This window comes from Festucalex cinctus, chromosome 2, assembly GCF_051991245.1.
Source record: "Festucalex cinctus isolate MCC-2025b chromosome 2, RoL_Fcin_1.0, whole genome shotgun sequence".
NCBI lineage: Eukaryota > Metazoa > Chordata > Actinopteri > Syngnathiformes > Syngnathidae > Festucalex > Festucalex cinctus.
In genome coordinates, this window is record NC_135412.1 from 38,747,020 (window position 1) to 38,772,192 (window position 25,173).

At 39.8% G+C, this 25,173-nt stretch overlaps 1 protein-coding gene across 2 annotated transcripts in view; it reads left to right on the top strand.

Moving 5' to 3' along the window:
- Positions 1-2,818: 2,818 nt before the first annotated feature.
- The window catches only part of vstm2la (V-set and transmembrane domain containing 2 like a), a 44,236-nt gene continuing 21,881 nt past the window's right edge, over positions 2,819-25,173 (top strand). Inside the window, exons 1-2 of one of the 2 annotated variants that reach the window (XM_077515008.1) lie at positions 2,819-3,173; positions 4,047-4,095. In XM_077515008.1, the coding sequence (XP_077371134.1) occupies positions 3,141-3,173; positions 4,047-4,095 (82 nt within the window). In that variant the 5' untranslated portion in view covers positions 2,819-3,140. The remainder of the gene's footprint in view (positions 3,174-4,046; positions 4,096-25,173) is intronic. The other variant, XM_077515007.1, reaches the window with a different exon arrangement.

Sequence of the window (25,173 nt, forward strand, 5' to 3'; positions counted from 1 at the left end):
GCGGAGTCACAAGATAGGATTTAAAGCGCAGACCTGAACACCACCAATCCCGAAAACGGTTTTCCTCTATGATTTCATTTCATGTTGCATTGTTGTCTTAAACTACAAATTCCAATTCCCTCAAAAACGATTTAGGAAAGCCGAGTTGCTGTTGCGGAGCCAAATGCCAACAGAAGAAAGAAGGTGGATAGAGGATTAATACCTTGTTTACACACTGGAAATGCCATTTTTTCTGAGTAGCTGTGGATTTTGAGCAGATTGGGTTACCAAGTTCATTGATTATTTTGATCCAGCTAAATAAAGGGCTGAAAGATTGGGCTGGTGGGCTCAAGATTGCATTTGGGCGGGCTGAAGCTGGTTGCCATTTTTTGTGTGTACTGAATTTGAAGTAAATGAAACATTCTTGGGAAATGTTGGCAGTGGTGGCTGATTGGCTCAGTGGGTACCAATGCTGACTTGTGACACAGGGATTGGGTGTTTATTTCCCAGTCAGGGTGGATGGCCCTCCCACGGAAAATGGGTGTGTTGGTACTATTATTTATTATTATTATTATTTATTATTATTATTCTTATTTATTATTATTATTACCCCAAGTTTTTAGATCAAATTCTTCACCTAACGTGCTGGGTCATATCCTCAACCCAAAGCGGGTGTTTGCAATTTCACCCAATTTGGGTGACTTTTGATCCATCAGCTTTATGAGTGTAATATGCTCTGTATTGACTGTGAGTTGCCTTTATTGCATAATGTTGCATACAGTATTGCATCATATTTATTGAGTGGTAAGGTCGCCCCCCCCACCCCCACCCCCCCCTTTTTGTGGCCCATTTGGCTCACATCACAACCCCCACCCCTCGCTAGATGTGCACGCAAGTGGCTCCATAGTTGAATTTATGTTTCAGCACCATGGACAGCGACGAGGAAAATCGGCACTGAAGATTCCCCCACCCCTCAGCACTCTCACATTTATGAGCAGTTTTATGTCGGCAACTTTATGAACATTCACAGTACTGTACTTGAATCACAATTAAACTGGTGATGCACCATTGCATTAGTGTAAGCTCTTTCAGCGTTCGTACATTTTTGCTGCACATTTACTTTAGTGCAAATGTTTCTGTACTGTGAAGTCATCCACAGGGGTTGGAGAACAACTCACTTTGGTATAGATGAGCAATTGTTAACTACAGAAGCTTCAAAGTATTTCCATTTCCAGTTGATTTTTACGGTCAAACTAAACCAACAAACAATACGTATCACGATACAGGAGTGACGATACGATACATATCGCGATACATATGTATCCCAATACTTGATCTTCAAGGTGATACGTATCCCGATATTTCACATTCATTTACTTGCATTTTATAATAACAGTCATATGTATACCTAAAGGATATGTTTATTATGCTGGATGACAAAAATGTTTTTGTTAGTAGCTCTTCTGGTTTACCACCAAGCGGCATGCCTGTTCTAAATATTTACATACTGCAGAGCAAGGAGCAGTTTTCACAGACACACCGGGTAAATTATTAATAAGCATGAGCCGATATGAATAAAAATATCAACGTATTAAAATTACAGCTCTAAAATGTGCTTATTTGAAATATTTGGGGAAATAAAAACAGCATTTTTTTTTCATGTAACACATTCTATTTAGTTTTTTTAAACAAAATATAGGAAAATTGGTACATTGACACGTGCCATGTTAAGTTTATAAGTAAATAAATGTCGATATTCTTCCTCTGCTTTAAATTTTCTTAGCAAGACATTATCCAATCACTGGTGAGCTATTTTTGCATTAATTGAAGGCAATTAACTTCAAAGACGCTTATGGTTTTTATTTTTTAGGTATAATGCAAGCTGCAAAGGCAAACGTTGACTGCCTATTTAAAGTTAACGAGCAATATCGATTCTGACGCCTCCGTATCGATACGTGTATTGTAATGAGGCTCGCAACGATATATTGCCATATCGATATTTTGAGCACACCCCTACTACAGCCCATATGTCTATTATACTTCCCCCAGGTGGCCAAGGCGCACACACCAGATGGAGCAGCATAATGATCATTGAATTGAAGCAAAAAGTGTGACAAAAGGGGTTACATTTTTTGCATTAGCATTTTATTTTATTTTTTTCAACATAAACAGAAAATGTTTTCATTCCTGTATGTTTCGACAATAGGCCTACTGTTTTTCCTCATTAAAATATATATTACAAAAACGTGTTTTTTGTGAATACTTTAATGGATTAATGGCATTTTGATTTGTTTAAATGAGCTATTAATTGGGATACAGTACGGCGTTCTGAGTTACCAGTGTCATGGAACAAATTAAACTCTTATTTCACTGGAAGGATGAAGAAAGTAATAATAATAATAATGATAATAATAATAATAAAGGACAAGTTTGGTCAAAAGAGAAGGAGGGTTATCAACCAAGTGCAAAAGTCAAAATAGTCTACTCTATAGACTAAATAAAAATTATATAGGGCCTATAGTATATTTATTGGGCCTTCATGTAGGGAATTAAAAGGAATACTTTTTTTTTTACAATCAAATATATATTAAACGTGCACACAATCAGAAATATTTTACCTGTGACAAACTGTAAAGTGCTAACGATCTTCAGTAATTTAAAAGCAAAATTAGGTGGTTCAAAGAAGCCTACAATTTTTTTAAGTGAACCTCACTCGACTCCAATATTTGTATTTCGTAATTTCCCACCACCACTAAGGTAAGTAATTAATTCTCCTTAATAATAATGAATGCTGACGCCCCCCTCTTAGTAAGCCCCAGCACCGCAGTGACGTCTCCTTCCGCAGCAAATAGAGCCGAGCGCGCGCAGGCGGAGACGAGTCAGTCATTCCCACCCGGGTGAGCTCAGCTGCTTCCTGAGGAAGGTTGCGGCCGCTTCGTGTCTCTCACCCACGTCCACTTTGACGCCACGACAATCCCCTGTCCCATCCCCGTGGATTTAACGCATCAGGAGGTGGAGAGAAGAACATTGGGAGAACCTCCGCCCCATGTGAGCAGGAGAAGAAGACACAGACACGAGAAGAAGCGCGATGGGAGCCTTCAGGTTGCTGCTGGGGACTTTACACTACGTGGGGATGTGCGTCTCCACCAGACACACTGGACATGGACACACGGAGAACCACATCAACGGACACGGTAGGCGTGCGAACGTCACCCGAACCACGCTTGGAAGCTTGCTCGGGTGATGCCGTTCACTCCCACGCGTTAAAGAGTAAACACGCAACATGGGTCAACTAAGACGGTTTCTTTCATTGTTCTAAAAAAAAAACAACAACAGGAGTTTATCGACACAACATAAAGTAGAGATACACGAGGTATGAGATTAAATACAAGAAGCCGCATCTTAAAAAGTCTGCCTCTACAAATTTAAGGTAAGAACGCACAGTTTTGATTGACAAGTCCTCCAACAGCACATTCATGCTGCAGTGAAAATAACAGACAACTAATATGATGCATGTTATCGCAATTTACTTTATATTTTCCCGCAAATACTGGACACCAGTTCAGGGTGTAGCCACCTCTTACACAAAGTATGAGCTAGGCTCCAGCTCACGTACCTGCAACTGCAACCCGAGTGATAAGCGCTATTAAAAAATATATATTTTATTACTCTGTTACCAGTATATTCTGATCCTTTAATATCATATTCCATCATATAATCCATTCCATATGACACATTTATCTACATTTTTCAACAAATGATGCACCTTAAACTTCCTCGCCCCCTGTCCTGGCAGGTGAAATACTATGTAGAGTTTGGTGCTGATCAAATTTCCATTGATCATCCTTGTTCACCTCTCTTGCTTATCTTTGTAATTAAAGGGCTCATGTATTGGGTCTTACTAGAACACAGAAAGGTAATTTGCATTCTTCAAAAGTTATGTCTGGATGTCAGAACGTGGATGAATTTTGCTCCAGTTTCATGATCTGACACTCCTCTGTGTGTGAGACGTCTGCTGAGACACTGCTGTTCTTCAATGACTGACAGCATTTTTTGTTCTGTCCAAGCGCCGCAGCCGCCCTCCTCTTCGTCAGGCTGAGCTGACACAAGATGGAAGTTAGTATTCTCTGTCAGTCGAGCTCTGCCTGAACCCCCCACCGCCCCCCCCTGGTTCCGAGCTCCTCCTTTGCTTCTCTCCTTCAGTGTTTACACACCTTTAACAACCCCAGATAGTAAAAATGTGTCTTTACATATTTATGAAGTTAAGATTCAGATGACCTCATTGTCTGAACAATCCCTGTTGTCAACAATCCAAAATCAATGCTAGGGTGGCTCGACACACACTCACCAAGTGCAGGTCATTGGTCTTAGCCAGAATTTAATTTGAAAATCGTTTGTGTGTTTGTAGCCTATATTTGAATTTGATATTTGAACATTTTCAACATTGACACAGAATGTGAATTAGGATTCCATGTCTGCACCTCAATGTGGGCCCGTTTTTTCATGGTGTTGTCTGCATGTTTTGTATGTGCCTGCATGGTTTCTGTTCCCTAGAGCCTAGTGACTAAAAAAAAAAAAAAAAAAAGAAAGAAAAAGAAATCTTTCTAGGGCAATTTCAGTCCCAGATTACTTCTTTTCTACCCATTTACAGATCTGATTTGCTGCTAAACAAGGCTGAACAATCATTAACTTGTCCCTTTCACTTGTTTTGTTGATAATGTATGGTATGCAGGTAATATTGTTCCACTCCAATCCTGTAGGTGGCAGTAATGCACATCAAAATACGGTTCCAAATTGCCAAACAACATCAAGCCTAGGGCTGTGTCTGAATGTAGTGCCCTCATTCTGTTTGGCGATTCGGACAGCCAGCTCTAAGCTTCATTTGTTGATAAATAAATATTTAAAAAAAACAAAACAAACAAAAACATTTTCTTCTCTTGTCGCATATCACATGACCACCGAAACTGTTACAACACACCAGCGCATAAATCTCCGACTATTTATTATGAATGAAAATGTTTTAAAACTGTACTTTAGTTCCTATGTTATAAATATTTCCAAGTAAAACACATTAATTACTTCCATAGTATACAATTATTGCATCGCGTTGATTCTCACGCTTGCGCTGTCGCTCGCGCCATGTTTTTTTTTTTTTTTTCATACTCGCAATGCACTGTGGTTTATATGAACTCGGTTGAGTGAACATTGATGTTCACTGCTTTTTAGAGTGCATTGTGGGTAATTTTGAGTGCCCTACATTTTCGTTTCTTTGACATTCGGACACCACTACCAAATGGAGTGACGCCTCAGTTGGGCACTATATGGGAGGAGGGTGCACATTCGGAGTCGGACACAGCCCAGGGAAATAATTAATGCGTTTTACTTGAAAACATTTACAACAAAGAAACTAAAGTACAGTTTTAAAGCATTTTCATTCACAATAAATAGTCGGAGATTTATGCACCGGTGCATTGTAACAGTTACAGTGGTCACATGATATGCAACGAGAAAAAGTAGTGAGCTGGCCATCTAAATCCTCAAGCAGAATGAGGGCACTACATATTAAGCCACTATAGTGAGTTGCTATGTAGTGAATGAGGGGTCGGTCAACAAAGGTAGACATTCGGACACGTTTATGATTTTTTAAATTTGTTAAACATAAACAAGAGGACTTCAGACATTTGACAACTTACCTTAATACATGTATTATTTGCTAAATAATGTTTACAGGAGGAAACTTGTATTTTTTAAATTAAAGAATTATACCTGAAACAACAAAAGGTGCCCATGCCAAATCTAATATTGGTGTCTCAGGAACTGAGTGATAAAAGAAAAAGGGGATGTTCAAAGCAGCACATACTGTCCACTTGTTAAAGCCTACGAGCTGTATATGTCTAATCTGTACGTACGTATACGAACTGTTCATACAGTAGTCTGCTCGCGAGATGGGAGGAATAAGATGGCTGCTGTGGCTTCAAGGGCTTGCACAGGCGTGTATGGGCTAGCCAGCTAGCCAGTAATGTAGACAGATCAGTGGTTATCTACGATGGCTGTAAAGGGAACCTCCATGTATTGCTTTGGATATGATGTTCCAGAATCCGGAGTAGACACATCCACGATAGATGAAAATCTGATACACAGAGACCAACATAAAAACATTTAAGAAAATGTTTTACCCCTAACACATGCTTTAACGATATTTAAAAACATTCAAACAATTAAAACGACTTTTATTGTAGCTGTTCATTTTAAGTTGAGAGTTAGCCCAATCACACTGTGTGCTTTAAGGACTTTGTTTACGTTTAGGTTAAAAATATCCATTGTATTCATCATTGGCAGTGATGTGAGAAATATCTCAGGGGGCCCCGCTACATCCATAAAATAAAAGAAACTTGCTTTCAAAGTGAATAATGTCCTTGTTGGTGGAGCTATTTCGGCACAGTGCAGGAAATGGATGCGGGAGGATGCATTTGATTTCATTTTGTCCTGCTTGTGTAGGCGGAAAAAAGTAGGGTTCATACAAAGGTAGATTGAAAACGCTATGCAAAGTCTATTTGCATATCCTCGAGCTCTCAGTCTGCAACAAAGTGATGATTCATTGTGCATTTTGGTGTATTGATAAATGACGATGAACTTGAAGTTAAATGGATGAAGTCAAAACCATAGTTGTAAGTTGTAGTTGTGGCACATGACCTTGTTGCAGCCCCTAAAGCCAAAGAAACAGTCTTATGATGCTGTACTTGCGCTTTCTTTTTGGGCATATTTTGGCAACATTGTGTGAAAATTGTGATATTTTATTTTAGAGGTTCTGCTGTATAATTGAAAGAATAATAGTTGGAGTCAGGGAACACACGTGCAGGACACGCACACACCCCCACACACATTTTGTTTCTGAGAGAATGTCCTGACAGATGATGATATTGTGCTTTCCAAGCCCATTGGGATGATCATTTATCCTACTCTTTTCCCGCACACTGGCACAACCAGTCGGAGTAAAAGTGAAGAAGAAGGAGAAATAAATGGAAGCAAAGGAAAGCAAAACATTTGGTGTGAACAATGTCCCTGCTTTTATCTGCCTTCGGACCGTTCCAGCCACAGATACTTTTCAATTACCGTCTCATTAGGGTATGCTTATCCAGCCAGCCCATTATTCCAGCCAATCAATTGTCTTAATTAATGAGTGAAGGCTAAATGAGCCGTAAGGAATCTAAAACTTCTCATGGGAAACCAAGTGAGATGGGCCACCAAAAGGTCTCAATTTATGTTGTAATGACATTTGAAAATTGGTTTTGTCTTGACGTCATTCAACCACATCTACCACAGGCCACTTTGGGCCGGGCCTAATGTGCTTGCTAAAAGATTTTTGTTTTTCTTGTTTTCCAAAAATATTCAAATATGACTATTAGGCTAACGTAATGACGTACACCAACATGGTTTTAGTTTAGATGGGAACTTGTATTTGCCATTGAACATAACTCCCATTTCAGCTGAACTACAAGACTCTTAGGGGGATATTCACTAAAGGTTTGCGTCGACGCTAACTGGTAAAAATGGAGCAATCCGGGAGCGCCTAATTCACTAAACGCGCAGATTGGGAAATCCGTCACTAAGTGCGCGGCCAAACAGAATGCACCACTGTGTGCCGGTGTTATTTATGCGTATGTAAATTAGGTAATTAGCATAGATTTGATGGAAAATATGCCCACCCCAATGCAAATGAGACTCATTGATATACAGAGTCTAATTCACTAATGCCAGCGCAAATAGCCACAGTTTGTGTGACGCAAATAACGTTTATGGAAAGCATGTATAAACCTGCCGCAACCTCGATCCCGGGATCATGACGGCAGTGCATGCCATTTGCGGCACAACACGCACGGCAGAAAGGAGAGAGAGAGAGATTTTTCTATGTTGGTTTAGGACACATAACGTAACCCGGGCTGATCGGCAATGGTGGGGAGGCATTTTAAGATCATTTTTACGTGCCAGATGCATACTGTACGCCCACGCCAACCTCTGAAAATATATTTTTAAAAAACGATTGCACCAATAATTTGTACTTTATGAATGAATGACGTCGTTGTCGTCCTCTCTGCTCTGTACAGTTTAATGGCGCTATAAACGCTTACTCTCGGTCCAACCTCGCTTTCTGATAATGTCATCTTTCTCGCAACTGTTATTATACGACAATGTTCTTGGCACAAATCCATTGCCATGTGTGGTAAATCAGGTGCAAATTTGCTCCAAGCTGTCAGTTTTGTGGGCGTGTTTGCGCCGGTATATGATTAGAGCAATATCCTTAGTGAATAGGTGGGTAACTGGGCGCAGACTGCGGGTGCAGTGGTGGTGCAATATTTTGTGCTATTACCGGACGCAGCGCATTCTTAGTGAATATGCCCCTCAATTTTCAAACAGTTGTGTTTTCCCATTTCAAGTTCCAAAACTGGGTCACCAACCACTTAGAAACCCAGAGAACTACAGCATATCGCACACGTTTGATATGCTTCTTAGAATGTCTGTTTCTCTTCCAAGCACAGTTTTATAAATCACACAGGATTACCAAAAATAACTAGCACCTGATTATAACATTTCATAACTCAATGGCAGTGTGAATGTGAGTGTGAATTGTTGTCTGTCTCTATTTGTGCCCTGTGATTGACTGGCGACCAGTCCAGGGTGTCGTCTGCCTTTCGCTTGATGTCAGCTGGGAGAGTCTACAACTTCCCGCAAGCCTGAACAGGATAAGCTCTGTGGAAAATTAGCACAAATTCCTCCTAAATTCTTGGAAGAACTGCTGTGGCATGTTTAATCTTCCACCTTTTAAAAAAGGCATGCCTGAGAAATGAAGATAAAATAGGAGCAAAATTACAAGCATTCTGTTCAACTGTTAAACATTTAACAATGGCCGACGCAATGCTGGCAAACATTCAGCAGCAGCTTGTCGGATTTACTTGTGTGCGTGCGTGTGTATGTGTGTGCGTGCATATCTTGTGGAGCCCCTCCCCTCCCCGCTCCCTCTTCCTTTCCGCAGGGGCATAAAGTAGTGCAGGTTTGTGCTGGAGCATCACCAAGTCGTTACGACGACAAGCATACGCTCCACTAGATCCATTAATATGGGCACACATCCCAGTAGCACTGAAGAAACATTACACAGCGTTGGCTTTTTCATACACAATTACATGAATGACTGTTTTCTTACATCTAACTCCTCATTGAAACACAGTCAGACTACATTAAAGACAACTGGAACAATCAAATAAGATGAATGTACTACCCCTAGCAAAAGGTATGGAATCACCAGTCTTGGATGAGCACTCACTCAGACATTTTATTCTGTAGATCAAACTCAGATAAAAAGCATGAAACAGTCGTAAGGTCATTCCAAAGTGCAACATCTTGGCTTTCAGAAACACTAAAAGAAATAAAAAAACATTGTGCTGGTCAGTAAATGTTATTTTTATAGAGCAAGTGCAGTAAAACAAATATGGAATCACACCATTCTGAGGAAACAAATATGGAATCATGAAAAACAGACAAAGAAAAAACAATCAAAACACATAACTAGTATTTAGTTGCAGCACCTCTGGCTTTTATGACAGCTTGCAGTCTCTGAGGCATGGACTTAATGAGTGACAAACAGTATTCTTCATCAATCCTCTGCCAACTCTCTTTGATTGCAGTTGCCAGATCATCTTCGCAGGTCGGAGCCTTGCTGTGGACCATTTTTTTTCTATTCAATTTCCACTACAGGTTTTCCATTGGGTTGAGATGTGGGCTATTCGCAGGCCATGACATTGACTGGATGTGTCTTTCTCCAAGGAATTCTTTCACAGTGTTTGCTCTGTGGCATCTTGGAAAATAATTTCATCATCCCCAAACATTTTTTCAATTGAAAGGATAAGGAAGCTGTCCAAAATGTCAATGTAAACTTGTGCATTTATTGAAGATTTAACCACAGTGCCTTTGCCTGACATGCTGCCCCATATCATCAAGGACTGTGGGAATTTGGATGTTTTCTTTAGGCTGTCCTCTTTGTAAATCTCACTTGAATGACACCAAACAAAGGTTCCAGCGTCATCACCTTGTCCAATGCAGATTTGTGACTCATCACTGAAGATAACCTTCATCCAGTCGGCTTTCCTGTATGTAAATCCCATTTCCTTCAAGCAACTTTGCAGAGTTCTGTTACATACATTGACTCCAGCTTCCTCCTATTTCTTCTTCATTTGTCTTGTTGTGCTTTTTCTGTTTTCAAGACATATGGCCTTTAGTTGTCTTGACACTTAGATGTCTTTCTTGGTCTACCAGTACGCTTGACTTGAACAACCTTCCCATGCTGTTTGTACTTGGTCCAGATCTTTGATACAGCTGACTGTGAACAGCCCACATCTTTGGCAACCATACGTGTAGAGTTACCTTCTCCAAGAAGATTGATAATCCTGTCTTTGGTCTCAGGAGACATCTCCATTGTTGGAGCCATGATTCTTGCCAATCCACTTGGCCCAGCAGCCCTCCAAGGTGTGATAACTGCACTGTTATTAACTGCTGACTAACGAGGAGATGTCATTTGAGGCAGGTGCCCAATTAAGGAAAGGAAATTGACTGGGTGTATCCTTATTTTCTGCTCAAAATGGAGTGATTCCATATTTTTTTTTCCCGTCAGAATAGAGTGAGTCCATATTTATTTTACTGCACTTGCTCTATAAAAGTAACATTTATTGACCAGCACAATATTTTTTCTTCCTTTCTTTTAGTGTTTCTGAAAGCCAAGATGTTGCACTTTGGAATGACCTTACGACTGTTTCATGCTTTTTATCTGAGTTTTCAGCTACAGAATAAAACATCTGAGTGAATGCTCGTCCAAGACTGGTGATTCCATACTTTTTTGAGAGGGGTTGTACTTGGTCTCAACTATTCTGTTATTCTTTTAATAGTGTACATTCATTCTCTGCGATGGCAGCCAGCAGTCTCGAAGAGTACACAGGAATTGGTACCCCGAATGATCACAGTTATCAGTTGTTTTGGTATCCTTTATAACTAATTTAAACAAACATGGCAGCAGTACAGCGGCGCTGGTCACGGCTCCACTCTCAGCACCCTCCATCTTTAAAGCCCATCGCCTCACTCAATATTCTTATGCTGTGCGTAATAAAAGCCAGAATCCTCTCCTCGCTTCCCCTTCAATCAGAATGCTCCCTTTTTAAACCAGTACAAACAAGCTAGCGGCTCAGCCTGCAGTCAAGGACTCTTCCTCTGTCTTCTTCTTCTTCTGAGGGCCTTCTGCTGTCCTTCCCTGTGTTTGTGGGAGAGAGAGAATTTGGGGTGAAGTAGTTGAGACGAGAAATGATTGCAGGCTTCTTTGAGATTGGCGATCCAAAGCTGTACTTGCTTTGAGGCATCCCTCCAAGACTGAAAATCATCTCTGTGACTTGAAGCTCTGTGGACTGTGTGTGCTGAGTGTGCTCGCGTGTGCTATCAATATTTATTTAGTTTGTCTATGCATAAATGATCCTAACCACTCATTAAACCCATTACATTTTTGTCTTCATAATAATGGTAAAGACATGCAATAGTTTTGACACTTTCACCATTTCATAGCTATCTTTAAAAAAAAAAAAAAAAACACCATTTATTTTGTTGTCTGCTATTATATACAAAATGAACTGTAAAAAGGAAGCCTGAAGTCACACAGATTCTTTCATGTTAGTTTCATGGAAAAATCTAATAACCAATAGGAGAAAATCATATATATCCAAAAATGTGAATGTCATCTCCAGTCACCATGTCGCGAATAATGAAACCACATTTTTGTCATTAAAAATTGTTAAAGGGATACTTGACTCATTGAGCCATTTTCAGGGGTAAAAAGTTCACATTTTGTCAATAATTAATGTGTTAACGTCATTGTTTTTCATGTACAATGAATACCTTTAAAAAGTATTTTTTCTACTTGCTGTCGACTGATGATGACATCACCTGTGCTGAGGAAGTAGTTAACGACCAACCATGCCTCGCCTTTTTTCTGGGGTTGGTCAGCAAACTGAGCCATGGTTGGTTGTTACCTACTTCCTCAGCACAGGTGATGTCATCATTAGGCGACAGCAAGTACAAAAGTTACTTTTTAAAGGTACTAATTGTACATGAAAAATAATGAAGTTACCACATTAATTATAGACTAAATATTAACGTTTTATTGCTGAAAATGGCTCAATGAGTCAAGTATCTCTTTAATGTTATATATATCGATTTTTTTCTTCATAGAAACAACTATCATCGTTTGAATGATAACGCAACAAATGCTCATATCAGTAAAATTTTACATTTTCAAAAGAAAATTGAGTGTGGTGTGTCTCTACCGATATTGTTAACAATTTATGAAAATGCATATATCTTCATCATCAATCCTATGAAACTATTTCATACCATCTTAATTGTCTTTATTTTTTAATTTGCACATAGCTAGGTAGTAAGTAGTAAAATAATGATGCTTATATATATATATATATATATATATATATATGTATACGTATATATATATATATATATATATATATATATATATATATATATGTATATATATATATATATGTATATATATATATATATATATATATATATATATATATATATATATTATATATATATGTGTGTATATATATATATATATATATATATATATATATATATATATATATATATATATATATATATATATATATATATATATCTCACAACACGTGCAATGTTGACTTGTGATGGCCGTAATAATCGAGCCATTGAATTCTGTTGAATGTTGAAGCAAACCGGAATGAGAAACCATTACTGCAGCCAGCGGAGATGCTGCTGATTCATTCGTAACTTGTTTGCCTATTATCCATTATATCCACGAAGAGTTTTCCACTCTCTTCAAATCATCGTGATTGATCCCTTTCTGTGTTCCCCATCGTCAATCAAGAAATTTTGGTAAATGCCTCTTTCTAGTGTTGACAGTTCATGGAGGGGAATATGGATGTAGTGTGTGCACGTGCTTGTGTGTTCCAGGCAATGGACGGGTGAGGCGTTATTCCCTCTGTTCCAATCTGCTCGCTAAAGTTGAGGGAAGAGCTTTGCTGGGAATACTTGTCTGGGCGCGTGTTGCTTATCTTCCATTCGACACATTACTGCCAGTGTTGCATCAAGACACACATGCACACACTTTACACGAGCACGCACTCGGGCATTCAGATTTAGAGTCACACTTCTCCTGGGAAGCCACTTGGCAGGATTCGTGTGTTGGCACTCTCACTGAGCGAGCGAGGGAAGAGGAGGACGGGCGATGTAGCGTGATGCATTCATGGTTTCAGGATCACTCATTTACTGCCTGAAAGAGCTTCTCGGCTCCAGCAGGCCACCATTTAAACTAGTCAAGTTTCATTGTGGAGAGCCACACTGATTTGTGTTAGATTGTTTTCCAGACACAGCACAGTCTGCCGCACAGTTCTGAAGTTTGGTGTTCCAATCTCGGCCCCTGGCTTCCTGCGTGGAGTTTGCATGTTTCCTCTGGGTTTTCTGGCTTCCTCCTACATTCAAAAACATGCAGGTAGGTTAATTGAAGACTCTTAAATTGTCCATGAATGTGACTATTTTCTTCCATTTTTACTTTCTGTAAGCGTAAAGGATGTCCCAATGCTTTTGATCATATAGTTTAGTGTCCATATTCATCATAAAAGGAAGTCCAATTTTGTATAATTGATAAAAGAATAAACTCCACAAGTCTCTCAGCTCTCTATTCAATTGAAACACAGAGAGCACTTACATGGTAACTTCGTGGTAGCAGCTGAGATTCATGAAGTAAAGAAAATTAATTAGGCATGCAGTAGACAGTATCACCTGCTGCCACGTATGTGATGTTCCTGTGAAAGACATCATTAAAGTAGTAGATTCCGTTTGGTACGTTCACTTTTACATATGATACATTGCTTTCTTTTTTGGGGAGTTTTTTTCCCATTTTATTTTCAGTCAAAACATTTTTTTATGGAAGTGTATTGCATTCACTTGAAAAAAAAATCTCCTGTTTTTCTGACAAATTATTTTTTGGGAGCTTTTTTTTTTTTTTTTTTTAGCAATTTTTTATTTTAATTTTTCTGTTTTTCTGAATAGTTTTTTCTGTTATTAAAAAAAATAATCAGAAAAGCCAGAAAAAAAAAAAAAAAAACTCAGAAAAACGGGGGGTTGATTACTTCGAAAAACAAGGGGAAAAACATTATTCAAAAAAACATAAAAAGAAAATTATTAAAAAAAAAAAAAAAAAGAAAAAAAAAATCCGAAAAACAGACCGCCGACTTCTGTTTTCCGGAGTAATTTGCTCGCGTCGTAAGATGGCCGCCCTGTGACTTCAACGGCTTGCACTAGCATGTATCGGCTACATATATACAGGTCAGTGGTCTGCAACAAGTCATTTGGAGTTCGGAGGTCCAAAAAAAATTACTCTGCAAAACAGAAGTTGGTTCTCTGTTTTTGTGTTTTTTGGAATAATGTTTTCCCCCTGTTTTTCGGAGTAATTTTTTTTTTCTGTTTTTCTGAATATATATATATATTTTTTATGACAGAAAAAAAATATTCATATATATATATATATATATATATATATATTTGTATGTTGTGTCTGACTGCTTTCACTACGAGGCATACTGTGTTCTCCTGTGTGCTTAATGCCGATGTTAGACTACATGAAAACAGCCCGATTTTAGCCCGACCGACGTGTCGATTTTGGGTTGTCTTGCACCGTACTAAAACAAGTCAAATATGAATAAATGAAGCAGTAAAAAATACTCAAACAATATAATATTTCAGTGTTTGATAAAATAATAAAACAAGATGTCGTCCCGCAAATTAATGAACAAAATCTGCTATAATTACCCCGGCGCATGTAGGCCTAAATAAATTAAAATACAGTGTTGGCTACTAAATCATATTTTAAACACTATTGCGGAGCAGGGAGCGCAAGCAATGCGCTCACATCACACTTGTCCCATGCGTGCTCCATTCACGCAAACACTCCCTGTCCGTGCCTCTTTTTTTTTTTTTTTGTCCCACCTCCCCGACAAACAGTGGCCGACGCGTCTCTCTTGGCAAGACAACACACGATGATCGGCTGGTGTCTTGTCGCGTTCAGACGTGTAGTGTGACTACACGCCCCATCCACGACACAGAGCGAATTTGGGGTAATGTGACAGCGCAACTGTCGTGTAAGACAAAAAAATTGCGTAGTCTGACATCGGCATAAGTTAGAAGAGACGCTTTGCTCTGCACTTTTTTTTGGCTGCGCAGATTTACCCATCGATTAAAGTGTGTCACTTACATACCTTGATGAAATGTCAGCACTCTGGTTGAAGTGACTTTGAAATGAGGGCGAGTAATCAACGGAATAATCAATGGTATAATCGATTCTAAAAAAAGTTACATTTGTGATAGCCCTATCGTATTATTATCAAGATGTCTGGCATGATCATTCAGTGTCGACCTCGAGCGATAATGAAACATTTCGCTGCTATTCTGTATGCAGTAATGTCAAAACCTTTTTTCTGTCAATTTACATATATCAGAATATAAAAAAGAAGCCATATTGGAGGGGACCTTTCTCACTTTCATGTATTGGATTCCTACTCCTACTTTCATGTGATTGATATGAAATTCTTACATTTACATTTAGATGACTATTCTGAAGAGTGTGAGAAGGTTACACACACCGGCAAGGTGCTACTTTTATTAACAACATTTCCCCAAGTGCCGACTTCAGCCTTTTGTGAAATCATGACACATTTACAAAAAAACATACAGTATGTATGTGTAGTGGACGGTCCAAGGAACAAAGACAAAAGTTGGCTTTTCATCATTGATAATCTTGCCAAAAGTATACAAACACACACAAAAAAACAGCAATACTGTATAACGGTGGTTCCACTTGAGAGCATCTTATGAAGTGCATCTTTAATTCAGCTTGTGTGTGGTTAGCATGTCATACGGTAGCGGGGTGTTTTCACCAAGATGTCTCGTCAATGAGGACTCGGCTATTTGCTGGTGTAGCCTGCTAGTCCAAATAATTAGCTTGGTGATGTTGATCCATGCACCACAGTTGAGGTGTGTCGGAAAGTTGTAGGACTGGTGTCATAAAAGATATATTTCAAATCCAAAATACAACTACACTTTCTCTTAATCCCGGTAGAGTAAAACACTTTCCGATTTCCGATTCTCTGCTATTTCTTTATGGACCCCTAGAATGTTTTTCCTAGCTAATGCCATTTCCCAAACCTGTAGTGCATTTTTCTTACTATTTACTGTTTTACAATTTCAAAATGCCCGTTGTCAAAAGCAACAAAACTAGCTAGCTGACTATTGCGCATCATTAATATGATATAAAAGGGTCTGCCAGTATGTGACACAAACACCAGTGGCATTTTATTTGAGTTAGAACTCCCCCAGCTCATTAGGCTAAGCTAGGGTTTGGAAATGAGCAATAAAAAAGTGAGCAAGTCAAGCCATAAGAAATCTCACTTTTTATTGTTCATAAACATCACAAGTGCAATTATACAGTGCGTGCTGCCCCAAGCCATGATTCTCCATTATAATGTCTCTGCAGTGACCGGGCCTGATTGCGCCACTGTGGAGAGGCTATTCCTGGCCCAGTGGGTGTGGACAAAGACACGGCCTGTGACCTGTCTATTCCGATGTGTCCACTGGCTGCTTGTTCAATTAGCAGAACTCAAGTCAAATTAACTGATGTGCGCTTGCAGACCAGTACATAATTATGAGACGTCCACAGGTCTGAAAGATTGAATTCTTTCGCTCACGACAAGTCATCAATGTCCAACTAATGAGGTCTTGGCCGTCTTCGAGAAGAATGAAAGCTGCAAATACACACTGGAAATAATGTAACATTGTTTTTGTCATAAAGTGTGATTCAGTCCACTTGTGTGTGTTTTTTTTTTTTATATTCCTTTTTTGTTGTCACCACATAAGAGTACCACTAAATAACCAGGCAGGTTATGAATATCATAGAACCAAAATGGATTTGGATATGACTGAGTCAGGCTGACACAGGAAAGCATCTGGCAAAAATAGTATTATTACTCCAATGAATGAAATATCATTTACAAAACCAATTTATGAGCAGAAGAGGTGCGCACGGTCATTACGGAAGCAGGAATAGACTCGCTGGAGTCCATGCAGAAGATCAAAGCACACTAAGTACTTGACTTTACTTCAGGACTTTAAGTTTCACCTTTAAGAACTGACTGTACAGTTAATACTGTACATGTTCTATCATTTGTTTATGATTATGACCTGCCACACACTCTCATAGATATTTTGTCTGATAAAGCGCTAAAGGCTCTCAAATCTCAACAATTGAGTTCAGGGGGTGTCAAGGGTGAATTTCTCTTCTTTTATGTCCATAGAAGCTGCTTATGTAGAGATTATGCTTGCAGCATGAGACTGTTCACTGAAGAGTGCTGAAAAAGAAAATCTCTTATTGTTGCTAGGTTTATTTGAAAAGATTCACCAACAACACTTGATTACTTGTAAATTATATTGACTGTCATTTGCATTGACTGTTTGGGAAAATCAGAGAAAAATGCTGCATAGTAATTTGGAATGTTTTGTATGCATAGCCCTAAATAGGGTGTATGATGATGATGATGATGATGATGATGATACTTAATTTATATCGCACTTTTCCACCTTACAAGGCCCTCAAAGCAAGCGCTTTACATTCGACTACTCATTCACCTAATGATGATTTTGCATCATATGGAAGCGTAGAGTGCCAATGTGGAGTAAACATTTTTGGCTGGGGAGTATGTTCGAACATACTTGCAAATATCTTCGAAGGTATTGAAATAGGTTCGAACATACTCCCGAACATGTTCGAACATAGTCGCAAATACATTCGAACATACTTGCAACTCGCAAATCAAGGACGCATCTCTACTTGCTCCTGCACTCGCTCGTGATTCTAAGTACTTGTTGATTTTTGCGTTGAGATTTTTAACTACATTGTTGCAGAATGCCTGGCGGAAAAAGAGCTGACGAGATTGAGAAGAAAAAGTCTTCTCTTGTGAAACTCAGTATTATGGTCTCAGAATTACTTGAAATGAAGAAGAGCATCGAGCCACTTCTTCAGGAAATACAGCATTTGAAGAGCGAGACACAAGATAAAGATCGACACATTGTTGCCTTGGAACAAAAGGTGGATGATTTGGAACAGAATCTTCGTATTAACGATGTGATGATAGTCACCGGTATCAAGATCAAGCCGCGCCTCTGCCCTTTGGTGAGAGCTACGGCTGGTACAAGCACGGAAGATTCTGACCAATCTTCAGGGAATGTCACTATGGAACAGAAAATGACACTTCAAATCAGAGATTTGGGATTAACTGTAGATCTTGCGCACATTCAGATGTGCTTTTCACTTCCAACTGGAGGGACTTGACCACTGGCAGTTCTGATCAGGTTTGTTGACAGAAAGAAAAAGATTGCTCTTCTGAGAGACCGTCACAAGCTTCGTGTTAAACATATCTACGTCAACGAAAATCTCACCAAACGAAATGCTAACATCGCCAAAAAGGCACGACAAATGAAAAAGAATGGACTTATCAAACGCACGACAAATTTTTATCCAAACTAAAGATAACTCTGGTCAACAAAAAACACGAATCGTGAAAAGAGTGGAAGAACTGGCGGAGCTTGAGAGACATCAACAACGATAACTCACAACATAACAACAACAACAACATCACTAATTACCCAAAACTGGAGTTGTATATGATTATTTGCTGACATTGACAAGGCTAACTCTTGTTTATACACCTGCATTGATAACATGTATTGCTGTTCCCGTTTGAATCTAAATATTGTCTGGCTCTAATTCCGTTTGGACATTAGCTGTAACAGTCAAGGCTACATGATAAAGCTGTATTGTGGCTACAATGAATCTGCTGTCAATATGCAAAATGGGGTTTGCTGGTCTGGTGCCTGGAATGCGGCTGGCGTGGGCCGCTCTGCTGGGTGAGCTAGGCTGAGTAGCGCTCAGGAGTCCTCAAGAACTACAAGTAGCTTGCAACAGTGGTGTGCTGAGATGACCAGAATCGAGGCAATATTGCTTGAATAGCAATGGGGAGAATTCAAGCCGATCTACTCTTCTGGAAGCCACAACATGTGTGAAAGCTGATCCGAGGTCGGCGCAGACGCTACTGGCTCGCCTGGCGGGGTAGGCCTGCTTGTGGCGTCTGTGGACGATTCACCAGTTCCAAATGACTGGGACTAGCCGCAATCTACACACGGACATTCAATATGAACTGAGCGAGCAGTGTCTGGGAAAGTCTGGGATGGATGTATAACGATATGAATCATTGTCTATTCTAACAATGTATATGACTGATACGTTTTAGTAATGGATCGATGGGGACGGGTCTCGAATAAGCCATCGGCTTCTACCCGTCAGCCCTTCTTTCGGATGTCAATGTTGCAAATGATGTGATGTGATCGATGTGACCTGTAATTTGTCCTAAAGGGGGGGAAAAAATGAATAAACTAAAGTAAAACATACTCGCAAATATTTCAATACGTTCGAACATATTTGCAAGTATGTTCGAACGTACTCGCCAGCCAAAAATGTTTACTCCACATTGAGGGCTCTATGCTGCTGTAGCATCAGGAGCAATTGCACAGTAAATTTTGTAAATTTTACTCTGGAAAAAGACTATATTCGGTCCCAGTCTAAACAGAGTAAACTTTATACTCGGAATATATATATATAAAAATCAACAGGTTAACACCTAACCAACACCTAACCACTGACCCATGCCACTCCTACTCTGTGTTGCAGGTGTCAGGTGGAATCCTAATACCTCCGTTTTTGGTCACACCAGCAATATTTTAACTAACAATAAATCTAGCCTTGCTTAAGTGGTAGAGTGACTGTCTTCAATGCTGAAGGCTGTGGGATCATTCTTCAATCGTTGAGCGTTTTATGATTGTTTGGTTGTTGTTGTTTTGTTTTTTGTAGTATTTTACTCTCTTCCAAGTGTAAAGGTTTATTATGTTTAGCGTGGGACTGAATATAGTCTTTTTAGAGTAAAATTTATGCATGGGTTCAGAATCTTGCTCAAGGATTCTTCAATGTGGTCACAGGAGCATGGGATCAAACCCACAACCTCTGGGTTGAGAGACAACCACTCTACCACTGAGCCACGCCACCCCAATATTTCACCAAAAGGCCACAACAACTTTCCAGCAGGAAATGGCCTTCATAAAGTGAAGGTAAAAGAGCTGGAAAGTACACTTCAAAACAACAGTGCATGTTTATTAAACTGACAAATAAGGACAGCACATTGACAGAAGCAAAACCGGAAAATGATGGCCAGATAAATATTTGGGAAAGCCTAACTCCAGGGGCTTTCGCCAGTACAATATTTAATTGTATGACCCTCAGGGGCTCTTGACTCTAGCGGTTGCACTAAACATGCAAGTACCCAAAATTACGTGGTCTAAATGAGCACATACTGTATTGTGTTACACATTTTCCATACATATGAGCAATCAGTGAGAGTCATTATTTCTAGATAGAGCTTTGGCGTACCATAATGAGGCCCTGTTCTGATGTGATGTCTTTCTGTTGGCTTGCGCGGTGCAGCGTGTCAAGCTCATTAGCTCCCCCTCATTGTCGTTACACAAACACAAACGCAGCGCTGACACAACTAAAATCACTGACAGATGAAGCAAATCTCAGTCCCAACTCCTTTCGTCTCCTCTGATTAAACGCTGCATAAACGTGTTTCAAAGTTGTTCCTGTGCAAAAGCTCAGTGTGTCGGATGATGATGTCCGCGTCCCCATTAGATGTGACACTTCACGCTTGTGCTTTTTTTTAAACATTTATTTTAATCTTACGGCTTCTTTTACCTTCCTGTCCTCGTTCTTGTCTTTATTTTCTCTTCACTGGTGGGAATTTGGCGGAGGTGTCACCACTGTGGCAGCCGCTGAGAAGATGAAAAGATCATCCGGAGCTGACGCAGACAAGGGCGGCTCTTGCTGGAAAAGTACAGTTGTTTTTGTTCTGTATTAATCATATGTGACAATTTGGAGAAGTTGTAGAAAGTAGGCCAGGCACCATAAACTCAAATGGCACTTTTCCACTGCAGTTCACGTCACTTTCAAATGGTTTTCAACAGGTATGTTTAATTACTGTACAATTCTACCTAAGTTGACCCCACATAGGCTCTGTGTGCACATGTAAGTTCAAAGGTTTTGACTACAACTAAATTACTTGATGATATTCTATGAAGGAGCTGAATGTTGAAATTTGCACTTATTTGTTTGTTATTTATTCTGAGCAGCTGCTAGAGCTTAAAATTTCTAGTTTGGTGCACAGGCGAGAATTTGAAATGACTTTTTATTATTACAGTTTTGCTTCAAATGATGTTTGGATGCAGCATGATGAGGAGGAGGTGGTGAAGTAAGGAGGGATGACATTTAACTGAAGGCTGATTTTTGTGCGCATGATACAGTCCTAATTAATCGTTGCTTCTGTTTTGGACAACAGTATGTTAAAAAAAAAAATCCACACTCCACTACAGTAAAGCAACTAAACAAAAACACAATCCAATCACTGGTTCAGTTTCAGGAGCTTTCTTATTGGAAAATAAGTTTAGAAAATATGTCATATTTGAAGTACTTATTTACATATTTGAAGTAAGTAAGTAAGTAAAATCCTTGTTTGTTGAAGAATTGCTAGTTTTTTTTTTCCCATTGTTGAAGATTGCTTGTTTGTCGGCATCCAAATACTACATCTGATAGGCTGTGCATTTCGAAGGATTTGAAGCTCAATTTTGATCAAAAACTCTTAAGGTCTCCATTTTCATAGATGCTGCAGGTTCGCTTGAGTGTAAACACTGATACATTTTATTTTATTTTATTTTTTGTGCCGGTGCAAGCCTCTTACACCTGCTCGGACCACGTCTACATGTGGTGCAAGGTAGACTGCTTGTCTAACGCAATCGTGGTGAATTTGATGGAGTTGTAGGCATGCGCATACAGTACACGAACTCCGCAGATATGTGTGATCTTTGTAATTTCACTTGTACAACACTTTTTCACCTATTCAGGTACTCAAAGTGCTTCACACATATATTCACATACTGATGACGCAGCATCAGGAGCCACTTGGGGTTCAGTATATTGCTCAAGGACACTTTGAATTGGGCCGGGTGTCAAACCCACAACCTCTGGTTTGGGAGACAACCACTCTACCCACTGTGCCATGTGACCCCAAATTGTGGTGTATTTCATTCAAACAGCATGCATCAAACCCTCAAAATATGTATTATTATTATTATTATTATTATTATTTTAGATTCCGGGTGTGTGTACGCGTGTGTGAGATGACGTTAATTGTGGGATAAAGCTCTGCGTCAGTCCGTCCTGTAATCTCCATCCATATATCAATGTCAGCCTTAATAGATGCATGACGGGAAGCAAGTGTGAGTTAGTGATGCTGGTTAAATCCCCTGTGACTGCCTTGTACATCTGTTGGTGTTTGGGTGTGTGTGTGTGTGTGAGCTGGAGTGAGTGTAGGAATATGTACTTCCCGCCAAGTGTGTACCTGTTTTTTTTTTTTTTTTTTTTTTTTTTTTTTTTTTTTTTTTTTTTTTTTTTTTTTTTTTTAACGATAGAGAGCATCTAGTGAGCCAGTTCACTCGTTTATCCTTGTTGTCAGCTGGCCCCGCGAGAGCCCCGCTTGCACAGCAGTAATCCTCAGGGAGGAAACGAATGAGGAAAAGTGGGGGGAAGGAAGCCTTGTGTTGGCCAGCAGCAAGGAGTTGGGCCAGATGGGAAAGCTTATTTCCAGCTGTCTTGCCTGCACCGCCCCCCCCCCCCTCCACCACCACCACTGCCCTGTGCAGTTTCGCACTGTGCAGTTTCGCACTGCACACCTGCTGAGGAAGCAGCACCCCATGTTGGGTCTTTTTATCCATGAACCTTGCTGTGCTTTCACTATAAGTTGAGCTCACAAGAGTTTTGTTGGAATCCAGTTAACCCTTTAAATGAACTTGCTTTCTTGTTGTTGTTTTTTTTTTTTTTTTTTTTTTTTTACCTGTTTCACAGCAGTAATTATTTTGACATCATAAAACTGTCAAAAGTAGCACAGATACAGCAAGAAGGTTATACAAAACAACACAGATTTTTCACAGAATTTAGGTGCATATTCACTAAGAATGCGCTGCGTCCGGTAATCATATAGCTGATCCCGTGATCGAGGTTGCAGCAGGTTAATACATGCTTTCCAAAAACGTTATTTGTGTCATGCAAACTCAGTGTAGCTATTTGCGCTGGCGTTAGTGAATTAGACGCTGCATGTCATTGAGTCTCATTTGCATTGGGATGGGCATATTTTGTGTCAAATGTATGCATATTACCTAATTTACATACGCGCAAATAACACCAGCGCACCGTGACGCAGTCTGGTTGGCCGCGCAATTAGTGACGGATTTCCCCATCTGCGGGTGTTTATTGAATTAGGTGCTCCCAGATTGCTCAATTTTTGCCGGTTAGCGCAGTGCAAAGGCGATGCAAACCTTTAGTGAATAGGCCCCTCAGTGTAGGGGGATTAGTTTCCCTTGTAAAGAATTAATGAAGTGAAAGTAACTCGCTCTAACAAAAGTTAAATGTATGTGGAGATCCAAAAACAATCATAAATTCATCTCTCTGCCGCAGTGAACACATAAATGGGAAATAGTTTTTGTCAGTCATACTACAATAAGAAAATAAATTGGTCTGTTTACGTCTTCTCCAAATCCAGGGCAGGGAAAAGACAAACGATCACAGGAATCCCCTTTCCAGGATTACAAGGCTGCAATGGATACATAATGGGCAACATTAATCACAAGATATTGACATTAGTTAGTAGGGACTAGGGATGCAATGATAACGGCAATATCGTGATAACATTATATTAAAACTGCCACAATATATCGTCGTCATCATGTCACGATCTTAAAAGCAGCACATCTCAGGTTGATTTCCATTTGTGCAGTTCTAGCACCCTCTGGTGACTAGTTTTTAAGCTCAGTTTAATTTTCACAAGGGATGTTTTGGCCCTTCTATGTTTAATGTTTAAATCCATGCTAATTGTCAGATTAAGGGGAACATAATATGCGTGTGGTTGTGAACCGAGTCAATATGTGAAGGAACTCAATATATGTGTGCACATTGGCAAGTGCCTCAATAGTGTTATTAGAGATTGTAGGTGGTTTATATGCATTGCTGTTACGTACAAAAGCACAATATTGTGCGTGCATGTGTGCGTGCGTGCGTGTTTTTAGTACAAGCAATTTTTTATTTTTTTTATTTTATTTTTTTTTACAATATTGTGTCCTTTATTTAATATCGCCAACCTCCCCACATCCATCCATCCATCCATCCATGTTCTTGACCGCTTATTCCTCACAAGGGTCGCGGGTTCTGCTGGCGCCTATCTCAGCTGGCTTTGGGCAGTAGGCGGGGGACACCCTGGAAATGTGTTACTTTTTTCATTTTACCATGGTGTTTGTTAAATATTGCGCACAGTATATATTTTAAAAAACAGTAAGACTAATACTGAAAATCCATCCATTTTCTTGACTGCTTATTCCTCACAAGGGTCGCTGGAGCCTATCTCAGCTGGCTCTGGGCAGTAGGCGGGGGACACCCTGAACTGGTTTCCAGCCAATCGCAGGGCACGCAGAGACGAACAACCATCCACACTCACAAGCACACCTAGGGACAATTCTTATCGCCCAATTAACCTGCCATGCATGTCTTTGGATTGTGGGAGGAGACCGGAGTACCCGGAGAAGACCCACGCAGGCACGAGGAGAACATGCAAACTCCACCCAGGTAGGCCGGAACCTGGACTCGAACCCGAGTCCTCAGTACTGGGAGGTGGACGTGCTAACCATTCATGCACCGTGCCGCCCACCTCCCCACAATATCGTGATAATTATTGTATTGTGAGCTTCATTTCGTGATATCGTATTGTGATGTTTGGATATTATTACATCCCTGTTTGATTGTTTAAACAGCATCCAAGCGACTATTTATGAAATAGACGACAAATCCTCCATAGCAACGCCTCCACAGAAGTGGTCGTCCTCAGGTCTTGTCACGGGTAGTTGATGCAT